The sequence below is a fragment of the Alligator sinensis genome, unplaced genomic scaffold (genome assembly GCF_000455745.1).
Source record: "Alligator sinensis unplaced genomic scaffold, ASM45574v1 scaffold243_1, whole genome shotgun sequence".
Classification (NCBI taxonomy): domain Eukaryota; kingdom Metazoa; phylum Chordata; order Crocodylia; family Alligatoridae; genus Alligator; species Alligator sinensis.
Genome location: NW_005841841.1, coordinates 2,438,274 through 2,452,755, shown reverse-complemented (window position 1 = coordinate 2,452,755; position 14,482 = coordinate 2,438,274). Strand labels below are relative to the sequence as shown.

The 14,482-nt window shown below is 42.9% G+C and overlaps 1 protein-coding gene across 1 annotated transcript in view; it reads right to left on the bottom strand.

The window, feature by feature from the left end:
* The window catches only part of MED14 (mediator complex subunit 14), a gene marked incomplete at its 5' end in the record, with an annotated part of 59,731 nt that extends 45,253 nt beyond the window's left edge, over positions 1 to 14,478 (bottom strand). Inside the window, 4 exons of the mRNA XM_025205283.1 lie at positions 2,141 to 2,314; positions 3,426 to 3,531; positions 12,558 to 12,584; positions 14,381 to 14,478. Coding sequence (XP_025061068.1) covers positions 2,141 to 2,314; positions 3,426 to 3,531; positions 12,558 to 12,584; positions 14,381 to 14,478 — 405 coding nt within the window. The remainder of the gene's footprint in view (positions 1 to 2,140; positions 2,315 to 3,425; positions 3,532 to 12,557; positions 12,585 to 14,380) is intronic.
* Between the last annotated feature and the right edge of the window lie 4 nt (positions 14,479 to 14,482).

The window sequence follows — 14,482 nt, the reverse complement described above, 5'->3', positions numbered from 1 at the left end:
GGGGGGGGGGATCCAGAAAAAACAAAAACAAAACAGAAACAAACACACTATTAAACTAAGCTTAGTTAAGACAATTCTGGACCACATATTATAAGAACTTATTTGATATAATATTTAAAATTCCTTTAAAATGGATAGCTAAGTTACTACGTTTAAAAAGAATAAAGAAAAGAAAAAGAAAGAGGGGAGATTGGGGAGAAAAATCAAGTTCTACCGCTATGTTATTTCAGAAAATTGTGCTTAATGCATTTAATCAGAATGCAAACTAAACAAGGAAATAACAAAGCAGTATCAAAGATGGCAGATGGTATTTAATGAATTGCCAAGTATGACATATGCCACTGCACAAACCCTTCAATTACCATAAGAACGCAGTGCAACAAGGGACCCTGCCTTGCTGCTGAGAAATCAAAGAATTCAGGACTGTGCCTTTAACTAAATCAGGCTTCTGAGAGGCAGAAGGTAGGTTGAGGGCTATATAAACCCTGCAACAGAAGAGGAGCAGTCTGACCTGGGCAGAGCTGGAGGAAGGAGCTCCCTGCTGTAAGTACTGCAGGGAACAGGAGACTGACCCTGACTGTACTAACTGAAGGAGCACTCTGTGCATGAAACTTGAGAAGCAGCACCACAGACTGGAGAGGGAGCTATGAGTAGGCCTATGGGGGCCCCAAGCTGGGAGAAGCCAGCAGAACAGAAGGGAAGCAGGGATGGGCAAAATGTGGCCCGGGGGCAGGATGTGGCCCGCCAGGCCATTTTATCTGGCCCGCGGGGCCCCTAAAAAATTTAGAAGATAAACATTAATCTGCCCCTGGCTGCCTGTCATGCAGCCCTTGATGGCTTGCCAAAACTCAGTAAACGGCCCTCCACTTGAAATAACTGCCTGCCCCTGGCTTAGAGAATGGGCCTCCCGCAGCTGCACTTGATAGCAAAAGTAAAAGTAAACAAATGCAGTTTAGGCCACAAGTGACTGAAGGGGAGGAAAGGAAGCCACTGAAGGTGAACTACGGAGAGGCCAGAGTATTGTTGCACTGGCGAGTTGCCAGAAGCCCAGCAAATGGTGACCAAGCTGTCAGAACCCTAAGAGACGGGGCAGAGGGACAAGAATCCGAGGGAGGGTACAGAGCAGGGCACCCAGGACCACACTGGTTCTCTGGAGGCAACCTCCCACATTATAACTATAACATCAAAGGAATGGCAGGCAAGGACAAAAAGGGAGGTACCTAGGGGTACCAGAATGCAAAGAACAGGATTAGAGTGGCCACAGGAAGGCACCACTGCCAGTGGATCCTGTTACACATGGACCAGATATAGAAACAGTGATCTCAATATGCCAGGTTAGATTAGCTATGTACTTTTATGAGGGTTTATGGCACTGGTTCTCAACAGGGGCACTGTGATGCAGCAGCCAGGTAAAACTGCTCCGCACACTACTCCTGCAGTAAGGCTCCAATCAGCCAAAAGCAGGCAGGAGCTGGCTAGTACTGTATAGCCCTTCCTGGTCCAGTCCGTCCCATGCTCTTCCTGGAAACAGGAATGCAGGACAGTTCTACCTGCATGCCTCTGTTTCCAGGATACAAAGCACAGGGCTACAAAGCACAACCAACTCCTGCCTACTTTAAGCTGATCAGAACTTTAATGCAGGAGAAGCATACCTATGTGCCACAGCCCTTACATGGCTAGCACGTGAGGCACTTTTACCTGGAGGCAGCAAAACCTGGTTGAGAAGTAGTGAGGTGAACTGAGATAGCAGCAACAGTGGTTCTCAAGTAGGGCTGCTGCCACATTAAAAATAGTGATGGAGGGGTACTCTGAAAAGGTTGAGAAGTACTGGTTTAAGGGATGCAAAAAACTTATCAATTGACTGACAAATGAGGCAAAAATGTTTGCTACTATGTTAGCTAGAGCAGAACTAGTTCTGAGGCACAGTACCCCTCATGTAAGAAATGCTTCTTGTTCAAATAGGAATTAATATAAAAAAAACCCCAAACAACTGAGATCTTGTTTGGGGTGTTGTATTAGCATGTACTTTTCCTGCAGGATACACAGAAGGAGTAAAGCATTAAGCACAGATTAGTGAAACTAAAAGTCTGTTGGATATTTCAGGGAAGGTCATTTTCAGCTCTAGTGTAAAGCTACTTACCCTTATACATGTTGGTAGACGTGGGTATGAACCAGTTGTCAGCACATCTATAGCATATGGAATAGCAAAACTTGGTAGGCGAGCATGAACCAAAGCATCTCTAGCTAGTGATGCTAGACGATCAGCAGTGTCCACAAATAAAATGGCTTGTTGATCTAGAAAACTTGATATCATCTGCAAGACAAAAAAAGAAAACAGACCAATTACCCAAGTCAATCTCTTTCCATAAGAGAATCAAAATAAAACTAATAAACTCTATATTCCCTCTCCAGCAAGATGGTCCTGGGGGCAAGGAGAAGAGAAACTACAAAAAAAAATCCTATAATTTTTATTAAAGGTCATGTATACATTTAAAAGATATTTTGTTTATTTCTCATCTCCTGACCTTTTAAATTTAAAAGAAAAATGTCAGCTTCCCCCATTCATTTCTCTTGGGTTAAAAAGAAAACAAAAAAACAGCTCATTGTACCTCAAGTATAGAAAAGTTAAAATTTGAATTTAAGAAGCCTTGGAGAAAGAAAGATAGGTTTTCAGGGAGCTTAGTTGGGATAGTCCCCGCTTTGCCTTGTACTTCAACATAGTTCCCCAACAGAATTCCCTCTTTCGACACAGGATGCAAAACTATAGAGAGGATCTTGGTTTAGTTTTAACCTAGTTATTTTGAGTGCTGTGTATATGGACTGTCCTTTCCACACATGGAAGTGTCCAGAAGCAGATTCCTGAGAATAAGAGCATGCTGGGTGGAATGTTACAGTGGGGCAACTGGCTTCCATTCATTCTCCACAGCAACAGTTTCCAGTTTGAAAGTAACAGGAAGCTTGAAAACCTGGTGGTTCTTCAGCTCATGACTGCTAGACTACCAATACCCTTGTTTGTATATAGTCACAGTGACATCTTGCAACATTCAGAACTTTGTTCTTCATTAACCAAGAGAAGATTTGTCCATTTCTCAGTGTTTACTTATCATAAACAAATACAACACTTGTGCTGTGATTATAGCCTCTCTCCAGTTTCTAAACTCTAGACATTTGTAATTTTAATAATATTGTAACACTAAAGACAAAACCTACTCATAAGTTTTTAGGGGCTACTGCAGTTGTTTAACTGCCTCTATACAGGTAACAAATAATCATATTAAGAGACAAACTGCAGCTACTGACCCAAGTGAAGAGAACATCACCAGATGGAATCTGGCTTTTTTTTAAAGTAAGCATTTTAAAGACACTTTTACAGGGTATTAAACACAATTTATATTGTTTTATGCTAAATGGCATTAATAACTTACCGCACATTTTTCCACTTTCCCAGCATTATTAGCCCACTTTACTAAGGCTAACAACCGAACAAAAAGTTGACGTGTGCGACTTGCAAACTGTACTATTTCTATTTTTCTATGGAGAAAAAGAAAAGATTAAGTCAATCCCAAGAGAGTTGCAATTCTATTATTTTACTTCAGTAAAAACATCATAATTATAACATATAATGCAACATGACAACTTCTAATTGTACTCAGATATGACCAATAATTGGTTTGCTAAAAACAATGAAACAGGGCATTTTCTAGATGGGTTAGGAATAAGCTTCTGGTTTTTTTTAAATGGTTACATGCCAAAATGCTATGTGCATTCTACACAACTAAGATTGATAGGAGGAAAATAAAGGAACTAAGACTCTGCATAATTAATCTCTACTCTGGCTAGACTCTACAAATGAAGCAAATGAACAATGAACACAATTAAGCCATTTGTAGATGTTATAAGACTTTCCTCAATACCAGGGATTTATGATGAATTTAATTAGATAGAAGATAGAATACCCAGGGGACTTAGTAACTGGCAGTTAGATAACTGCAGTTATCCTTATTAAGCAAGATATCACTATCATGTATTCAACTACATAAAGAAAAATTACTACATAAAGGCTTAGTAGAACATTGCAGTATGAAACTCCTACAACAATAAAATAAATTCACTAGTCTTCTTTTTCCTGAGGAAATCAAGACCACTGCATAGCTTGCATTCCTCTGTATCCTCTTCACTTCCTCACTCCCCTCTTCCCCATGGCCATATTTGTATGGATACTTTCTTTCCTTCCTACAGCCTGAATTCACTGTTCTGGTCAGACATTTTCTCAGTTGCTTATCTAAATCAAGTTGTTTAATACTGATATTTTTAAAAGGTGACAGTCAGGTACTGAGATAAAAAAATACTCATCACCACAATAGATACCTTTCTCCAGCAATTACAGAAGTGGGCAAGTCATGGTTAGACCTAATTCATTCTGATTTCACACTAAATATGCCATCTCAGTAAGAACATACTGACTTCCATGGAGTTTAATGAAAAGTTCTTATTTGTAGTTAATGAAGACTAATAAATTAAGGCCAGAAGGGTCAGTTATAATCATCTGGTCTGGCTCCGGCTCCCACTGGTCAAAGAATCTCATCCGATTATTTCTACAATAAGAAAACTTCCATTTGCACAAAAAGTACATTTTAGGCTTGATTTTAAAGCTTTGAGTAACAGAGAGACATCTAGGTAAGTTGTTCTACTGGTAAATTGTACGGTTTAAAAACAAAAAAAACCCCCAGAAAAAACATACATTGTGGCTGTTGACAGATGTGAAAAAGCAAAAACCAAAACCAAAAAAGCGCTTTACCAGAACAGGCAGCGCATCTGACCCAGCTCCGAAGCACCTGTGTAGATTGAATGCTTCAGCGAGGCTTTTTTTGTTTTGTTTTTTAAACACCCCAGGGGAAAAAATTCCAAAATTATGCAAAATTATTATTAAACTAAATATTAAACTAATATTAAACTAAACAAATTTAACTAATATTAATGCTATTTGAACATTCGTTAGAAATATATGCAGGTACAGCAAAGCTTTGTTATCTGGCACCCATGGGGAATAGGGGGTACTGGATAACCAAATATACCAGTTACCTGAGAGGCCCAAACAGGAGTCTTTGCCTGTTTGGGCCACTGCCCCTCCTGCACATCCGGTGCGCCAGGGGACAGGGAGGGGGGCCCTGCACAGGCTGCTATGCCCCAGGTCGTGGGGGCTCGGCAGCGCAGGCTGCTTTGCTCGGCAAAATCGTAAGTGCCATGGTGGGCACTTCCAGTTTCACTTTTGCCAAATAGACTGACATGCCAGTTAATGGAGCATGCCAGTTTCTATGGTGCCAGACAACGCGGCTTTTGCTGTACTTGTATGTGGGAGGGTATGGGGGGTGCAGGTATAGTAGGAGTGCACTGATATGTTGGTCCATAATGTCAATTTTCTTTTTATTGGTGCTGATACAATATCAGCAACCGGATTTTTTTTGGCTGATGTGGCCAGTAACGTCACTGAAAAATGCCACATGCATGTGCGCAGCTGCAGCATGCACGCAGCCAGGAATGCAGCCTGGCAGCTTGGAGAGCAGCATCTGGCTGGTAAATCTGGTGGGGAGGGGGAGGAAGGAGTGGTGTGGAGGCAGATCATGGTGAGGGAGAGAGTAGGACAGGGGCAGGGGTGGGGTGGAGGACAGAGGTGGATCTCATCACTGCGCACATTCCCGGGGGAGGCATGGGGGGCATGTGCACACATCTGTGGGGTACAGGGTGAGGCCAGGCTGCACTGTGGGCTCAGAGCTGGGGGCTGTGCCGGCCTCTTTCCAGTGGGGGGGCTGGGCTGAGGCTGCGCTTGAGGCAGGCAGCAGCAGTGCTGTGAGGGGGATGTTCTATGGGGTGGTTACAGCAAATTTTAGTGTGGCTGTAGCCCACCCAGTAACCCCCCTGCCAGCACCAACCACCCCACACGAGCACAGCCCCAACCTACCCTCCCCCACCTCCTACTGGGAAGAGGCCAGTACAGCCCCTGGCCCCGAGCACAGTGGGCAGCCCACCCTCGCCCCATGCACAGATCCAGGGGGGGCACATGTCCCCCATGCCTCCCCCAGGGTGAATGCAGCAGCAGGAACTACACCCCAGAAGAGCCACCTACAGCTCTGTCCTGCGCCCCGGCTGGGCAGTGCCTGCCCCTCCCCCAGCCCCACTCCCTCTCTCACTGTGGCAGCCTCGATCTGTGCCCCCACGACCCTTCCCACCTCAGACTTACCAGCTGGATGCTGCTCTCTAAGTTGCTGGGCTGTGTATCAGCAATCGGATCGGTATCAGCCTATATGACTTTTTAATAATTGGCCATCAGTATCAGTCAAAAAATATCTTTAAATCAATGCACCCGTAGCATGTGGGCTCTGATTCATTCAGCTATTAGATGAAAATACCGAAAAAGGCCCGCTAAAGCACCTGAGCTATACAGTTGTTGCAAAAGCAGAGTCCAGCTAACACAATACTTCTTCTGGGCATGTGCTGAACTTGGCACAGGAACACACAGATGTTGAAGTGTCCATTTTTTTAGATTTTTGTTTTGGGTTTTTTTACATCTATAAAGCAGCCTATGTTTCTAGCCTGATTTTGTCTAGCTTCAGTTTCCAGTCTAGCTCTCATGCTGCTTTTTCTGCCACAGTGCCCTATCCTATCAGAAATCTCTGGCTCACAGTTACATTTTAATGTATCTACGCAACTCATCTAGTTCGTTCATCTAGAGGAAGCTGATCTTCTCAAGTTGCTTATTATCCCCATCTCGTATAATTTATATAGCTTTTTTCTAAACCTTTCCAATTTACAATGTCTTTTTAGAAATTATATCTGAATTGGACACAATCCAATAATGGCCTAACTGATGCTAAAAAACAGTAATAATTCCTTCCCTCTCTGACCCAGTAGTCCTTTCCTCAGTTATCCAAGGATCATATCCAAGGGTAGGAGCATGCCTGCAATGTGAGCAATGCCTCCTGGTGGTGTCCCTCAGGGAGCAGGCAAGAGAGCTACAGGAGGAGAGTGGCAAGACTCCAAAGCATCCTCCACCAAAAGGACTTCGTTGATTCAGTACTGGAGGAGACCTCTAGGACTGTGGAGGAAGGCCTGCCAGAGAGAGTGCTGGAGAAGGAAGAGGACATCGACTCCCAGGAAGATCAAAACTGGAAGCCTGTGACCTCAGGCAACAAACAGAAGTCTTCCTCTTCCCATGCAGCAGTTCGCCTGGAGAACATATATGGACAGAGGAACCTATCTGCTGGCCTGATCTGTTGTCTCAAGAGGTCTGTTGTTAGCCCAAAGCCCAGATCTGAGATGTCACAGAAGGATTACTAAAACTTCTATCATGCTGCTCATCTACATGGGAACAAATGCTGCTGCCAGGGAAGACACTGCACATATCAAAAGTAACTATAGGGCTCTGGGTGCAAGGGTGATGGGGACAGGGTTTCAGGTGGTGTTCTCCTCAATTCTTCTGGTCAAGGGGAAGGGCCTGGGCAGGAGCAGATGCATTCTGCAGATCAATGCATGGCTGCACACATGGTGTCACCTGCAGGACTTTGGCTTCTTTGACCATGGGATATTGTATGAAGAAGGATTGCTAGGAAAAGTCAGAATCCACCTGATGAAGAGAGGGAAGAGAATCTTTGCAGACAGGCTCGCTAACCAAGCAAGGAGGGCTTTAAACTAGGTTCACTGCAGGATGAAGACTAAAGCCCTGAGATAAGTGAGGAAACAGGTGACCTGGAGGAAATGTTGCCTCTTCCTGCTTGCAAAAGAGGCCTTCTCATTCTTTCAGAGAAAGTAGGGGAATTGGCTAGTTACCTCAGGTGTCCGTACAAGAATGCACAAAGCCTGTGAAACAAGCACAAGGAATCTGAAGAAGTCTTCAGTCACAGAACTATGACATGATTGGAATAACAGAGACTTGGTAGGATAGTGCTCCAGTTACGAGAACTGTCACGGATGGATACAAACTGTTCGGGAAGAACAGGTAGGGGAGAAGAGGAGGAGGAGTTGCACTTTATGTATAAGAGTTGTATGACTGTTCAGAGCTCGTCTGAAACTGGAGATAAGCCTGTCAAAAGTCTCTGGGTTAGGGTCAGAGAGGAGAACAACAAGGGTGACAGTGTACTGGGTGTCTGTTATAGCCTTATCCTCCTGCTGGTCTTTCTTCAAGCTAGCAGCAGTAGGGACTAAGCTCTTCTTGAACTGCTGCTCACGAACAGGAAAGAATTGATGGCAAATGTAGAAGTGGATGGCACCTTGGGCAGCAGTGACCAAGAGATGATTGAGTTAATGAAGACAGGAAGGAAGGGGAGCAGCAGAGTAAGGACCCTGGACTTCAAAAAAGCAGACTTTGACTTGGTCAGGGAACTAATGGGCAGGATCCCCTGGGAGGCAAGTCTGAGGGCAGGAAAAGGAGCTCAGAAGGGCAGGTTGTATTTTAAAGAAACCTTACTGAAGGTGCAAAAACAAACTATTCTGGTGTGCAAGAAGACAAGCAAGTATGGCAAGAAACCAGCTGGGCTTAGCAGGGAACTCTTCAGTGAGCTAAAACACAAAAAGGAAGCTTACAAGAAGTGAAAACATGGGTAAATGATTATGAAGGAGTACAAGAGGTGCAATAAGGAAGGCCAAAGTGCAACTGGAGTTGCTGGCTAACAAGGGATGTAAAGGGTAACAAGAAGGGTTTCTATAAGTATGTCAGCAACAAGAGGAAGATCAGAGAAAGTGTGGGTCCCTTACTGAATGGGGGAGCCAACCTAGTGACAGATAATGCAGAAAAAGCTTAAGTATTCAATGCCTTTTTACCTCAGTCTTCACAGGCAAGGTCAGTTACTAGACTACTACACCTGGCAGTATAGTTTGGAAAGGAGGTGAGCAACCAACAGTGGCAAAAGAACAGGTTAGGGACTATTTAGAAAAGCTGGACATGTACAAGTCCCTGAGGCCATACGTAATGCACCTGTGGATGCTTAGGAAGTTGACCAATATGATTGCAGAGCCACTGGCCATTATCTTTGAAAACTTGTGGCAATCAGGAGAGGTCCCAAATTATTGGAAAAGAGCAAATATAGTGCCCACCTTTAAGAAAGGGAAGGAGGAGGATTTGGAAAAGCACAGACCGGTCAGTCTCACCTCAGTCCTTGGAAAAATCATGAAGCAGGTCCTCAAGGAATCCATTTCTAAGCACTTGGATGAGAAGGTGATTAGGAACAGTCATCATATATTCATCATGGGCAAGTCATGCCTGACCAACCTGAATGCCTTCTAGGAGAGGACTGGCTCTGTGGATGTGGAGAGAGCAGTGGACATGATACACCTTGACTTTAGCAAGGCTTTCGATACAGTCTCCCACAATACTCTTGCAAGCAAGCTAAGGAAGTATGGGTTGGTTGGATGAATTGCCTGTAAAGTGGACAGATAAATGGCTGGATCGTCAAACTCAAAGGGTAGTAATAAATGGCTCAATGTCCAGTTGGCAGCTGGTATGAAGTGGAGTGCCCCAGGGATCTATCCTGTTCAATATTTTCATCAACTACTTGGAAAATGGGATGGAGTGCACCCTCAGCAAGTCTGAAGATGACACTAAGCTGTGGGGAGTAGTAGATACACTGGAGGGCAGGGCTAGGATTCAAAGAGACCTCAACAAATTGGAGGATTAGACCAAAAAAAATCTCATGACGTTCACCAAAGACAAGTCCAAAGTATTACACTTAGGATGGAACAATCCCATGCACTAGTATAGGCTAGGGAAGCTCTGCAGAAGAGAACCTGGGAGTTACAATGAACAATAAGCTGAAGATGAGCCAACAGTGTCTTTGCTACCAAGAAGACTAACGGCATATTAGGCTACATTAGTAGAAGCATTAGCAGTAGACTGAGAGAAGTGATTATTCCCCTCTACTTAGCATTGGTGAGTGCACATCTGGACTACCGTGTCCAGTTTTGGGCCACCCAATACAGAAAGGATGTAGATAAATTGGAGAGAGTTCAGTGGAGGACAATGAAAAAGGTGAGGGGGCTGGGACACACAATTTATGAGGAGAGGCTGAGAGAACTGGGCTTATTTAGTCTGCAGAAGAGAATACTGAGAAGAGACTTAATAACAGCCTTCAACTCCCTGAACAGTGCTTTCCAAGAGGATGGACTCAAACTGTTCTCAGTGGTGGCAGATAACAGAACAAGGAGCAATGGTCTCAAGTTACAGCAAGGGAAGTTTAGATTGGATATGAGGAAAAACTCTCTTCCTAGGAGGGTAGTGGAGTACTGAAAAAAGTTACTCAGAGAGGTTGTGGAATCTCTGTCCTTGGAAGCTTTTAAGACCCAGCTAGACAAAGCCTTGGCTGGGGTGATCTAGTTGGGAATTGTCCTGCTTTGAACACGATTGGATGATCTCCTGAGGTCCCTTCCAACACTAATTTGCTATGATTCTATGATTAATCCTGTTAGCAAAACATTGCATATGGTGTTCATATTCAACTTTGTTATCTATGCACACCTACAGAAGAAGTCTTTCAGAGTCACTGTATTGCAGGCTATAGTTGCATTATAAGTTTAACCTATATTCTTTTTCACACATGTAGGACCTAGCATTCCTCTTCTGCAGGCAACAGAGACCTGATTGCAAGCTAGAGACAAAGCAACACCAATTCACTGACCAGAAATACTGAAAAATATTTTGAAAAAATCAAGTTAACAGAGCTATTCAAAGTATTTTAAAGAAGAGTTTTCTTTAAAATGTCTTAGCTAGAGCTCTACTGTCCCAAAGCAAAAATAAAGAGTCAGCTCCTATTTGTCTATTTGGGAAAACAAGGTCCCTCCAAACATGCATTATAACAAACTTAAAGATAAGTATAGATCATTAATATACTTGGATCAAAAGCACTTAGATCTTTCACTGGAGAACAAGGAAGGAAGCAGGCATTAAGAACACTGAGAATGCAACAGTTACCTTTTCCAAATGCCAGGCCCATGGTTTTCCCCTTGCACTAGCTTTACATCATCTGTACTACTCTGCATCATACTAGCAATGTAGTTTCACATCCAATTGCTGTCCTTATTACTACATAAGAATAAACTCGCCGTGGCATTTTTTACACAAGATTTTTTGAAAGAGATAAAAACGTTAAAGTAACAGGATCCATGATTTTCTATTAGCTGTGCTTATCTAAGAATACTTAGGAAAAGATAATGGCAAAGGATTTAAAATCCACATGAAATCTCTTTAGAACTGATGCCTGCCAGGTATCACATTTTTATCAGTGTGTGTCACGTATACTGCCTGGCACCAAGGGAGTTTCCTGTATGCAACCATTCTTCTTAAAGGAACAGCTTCATAAGTCTGACACAGTTTTTGCTGCAGCAGTACTGCTGCTCTGGTAGCATTCAAATACAGAAGCAACAGAATAAATGAGTTAATTATGCAACATCCCTTAGAGCAGCTGCACCCAAGTTTAAACAGCTGGAAAGCCACTTCATCAAACAGAGTAAAATATTTGTCAACAATGTCCTAATATCACACTGTAGTTTATTACTGATGCAAAAATCAGAACACAATTTCCAAGCACCACTGACCAATTGTGGCTCTCCAAAATCTTTCAATACTGCCTACTTTCTTTTACCTCCCTCTTGTTTAATGAGAAAAAGGTCCATGCTGCTCCACTTGACCTGCCCAACTTGATCTAGTCTCTCACAGAAGTAGCAGCTGGTGTTATGAAAGATTAAATGGCATTCAGAAACATTTCAGATGCAAAGGATACATCTGACACGATACACAATATTTTGATTTGAGTTGCTGAAAGTTGTGTAACTATGTAGCTTCAAAGCAAACCAGTCAATTACAGTTTGTACAGAGAGCAAAGAAAGCAGCTTTTACATTTTCTGCCAGCTTCCATAGAACATACTCAAAGAAAGCTCATTGAGTACTCTGTTCTCAGTGAAGAGGAACATTCAAATTATTTTAAGTTTGTTTCCTAATAACCTGTTCTACATATTTCTGAAGTCTAGAGAACAGGTTCTGAAATAAAAACAGGGTTTTCATATTTGATAGCCCATGATAGAAGTTGGTAATCTTCCACTGATGTTTTATCCCATTTGATTTCCAGCTTATAACCTTGTACTAGAATGTCTTTTATCCTAATATCTTGTATCTACTTTGGATCTCTTATTCTCTCTCTCTATCACTGGTTATGGACACCCCAGACTCCACTCCTCAAATTAGCATCTTGTCACTGTCCACACAAGAAAAACACTCTCAGGAGGGACTACACTTGTTGCAGAAACAATTGTTCAGAAACATACCTTTTCCAATTTATTTTAGCATTTCCAAAAAATCCAAGGTCATTTGAAACTAAAGTTGCCTTTGCTACAAGAAAATGCTACTCTTTACAGTGCCAGATGGACAAACCAAAGATAGCACACACAAAATTATTTAGGCAAGTCTAAAATTTGGAGAAAATTTTCCTTTTATTTCCAGTGATTCCATGTTCAGCATATTTCCTCAATATTCAAATCTAAACATGAATTAAAAAGTCAGCATTTTTGGGACTCACCTTTCCATATCAGTCTTTCTTGGTAGGCTATTAAAAAAAAAAAGAAAAAAAAAAACAGAATATTATTGGAGTAACTGAAGATCCACCACTATTCTCTACCACTCTGCATAGAACTAGAAGGATCAAAGGAAAAAAAATAGTGCAAGTCTCTGCCCATTCGCACCTTTGCACATCTGCTGAGCCACCAGATCCTGGTATCAGCAACTACTAAGTGTGATGATTCTTCTAAGGGCCCCAACACAGTAGTTTGTTCACTTTTATCAACTAGACAGGATTGATCAACTAATTTCATATTGGCCATAAAAGCCAAGTTAAGGCTTTGGCCACAAACCACCTAACACAGATGCATACTACAGGTTAGAAGATACTGCATCATAAATCCTGACCCTGTACCTGAAGTGTTAACTGCCATACTAGGCAGAAAGACGTATTTTTAGTATGAAGGATGCTCAACTGGAATAATAACCACCTTATTTAAAAAACAATTTTGGTCACAAACTGAGCCACTTCCATTCTTCTGCCAAACAGTTATTTCCAAATGAAAATGTTTTTCCTTTCAAAATAAGGATATAAGGTTAAAAAGTGGCACAATGCAATCAGGACCCCCTCCACCTCTGGATGAGATCCTGGGCAGCCGCTGTTCCTATTGTGGATCAGCTGGCCAAAGTTTCTCCAACTACTGAGCTTTACATTACATACCAAAGTTGAAATGATTAACTCAGTGACACCATTAATTCAAAACACAAGCACGCTATATCATGCAAAATTATGTGTTTTCTTTAGAGAGTTGCATACAAAAACATTAGCAGTCACATTGATATTTCTGGGTGCATTAGCTTCAAGGCCCAACTGGAACAAGGAGAGGCTTGGCATTTTTACACTTTTGAGATTTCTGACATGTTCCAAATTGCATTCTGGAAATTGGGTTATCAGCTTTGTTAGTTCATATTCTATCCAGAAACAAAGGTAGTCTCTTGTTTGAGCAATAAGTTACTCCTTTCTATTCAGCAGACAAACTTCCTTGGGTAGATGTGATATCTTTTATTAGACCAACCAAATAGCTGGAAAAATTGTTCTTTGCAAGATTTTGGGCACAGACACCCTTCTTCGGGCATAGACACCCTTCTTCGGGCATAGGGAGAGGCCATTCCTGCATCCACAGCAGGCTCTGAAGTTCCAGGATAAATTTACAAACAAGACCATGCTCAGTCAAGCTGCTCCAATTAAAAAAAAAAAAAATCACTTATCTACATTTCCACATCAAACACGGCACTATTTTCCCAGGAAATGAAAATGCAAGAGGGATAAACGACAATCCCTTCTCATTGTCCAAGCTAAATAAAGCAGCCTTTAGGAAACAGAAGAACAACGACCCAGTGGTTACAACTTTCCTTCATGCCTTCCCACCACCAGATTTCAAGCATGACTGCAGGACACTGGGATTTTTAAGTGACCCCAACTTCTAGGGAAAAAAACCTGTCAAAAAGCAGCTGCCTACCAACCTTGCTCCAGCCCCTGCCTTGCAGCACTCTGAACAGATCCCAGGTGTAAATCCCAGGGCCTGGGGCCAAACCCCAAAGAGACCCCTCACAGCAGGGCACACAGATTTTTAAGCAACCTCAACTTCAGGGAAAAAACTTTAAATCCTGGCCAAAAAAAAAAAAAAAAGTAGCACCCACAAACCTGGCTCCAACTTCTGCCTCCCTACCCCCTGAACTGGTCCCAGGCACAAATCCTGGGAACTGGAGCCAAGTCCCGCAGAGACCCCCCACCCTGCCCTGGGACAGCCCTCACTGGGGCAGGGGCAGCGCTGGGGAACTCACAGGTCGGCCAGCACCGTGAGCTCCGCGTAGGTGCGGTGCAACAGGAACTCGATGAGGCCGCTGAGCCGGTAGCCGGGGCTGGCGGGGGCGGTCACAGCGCCC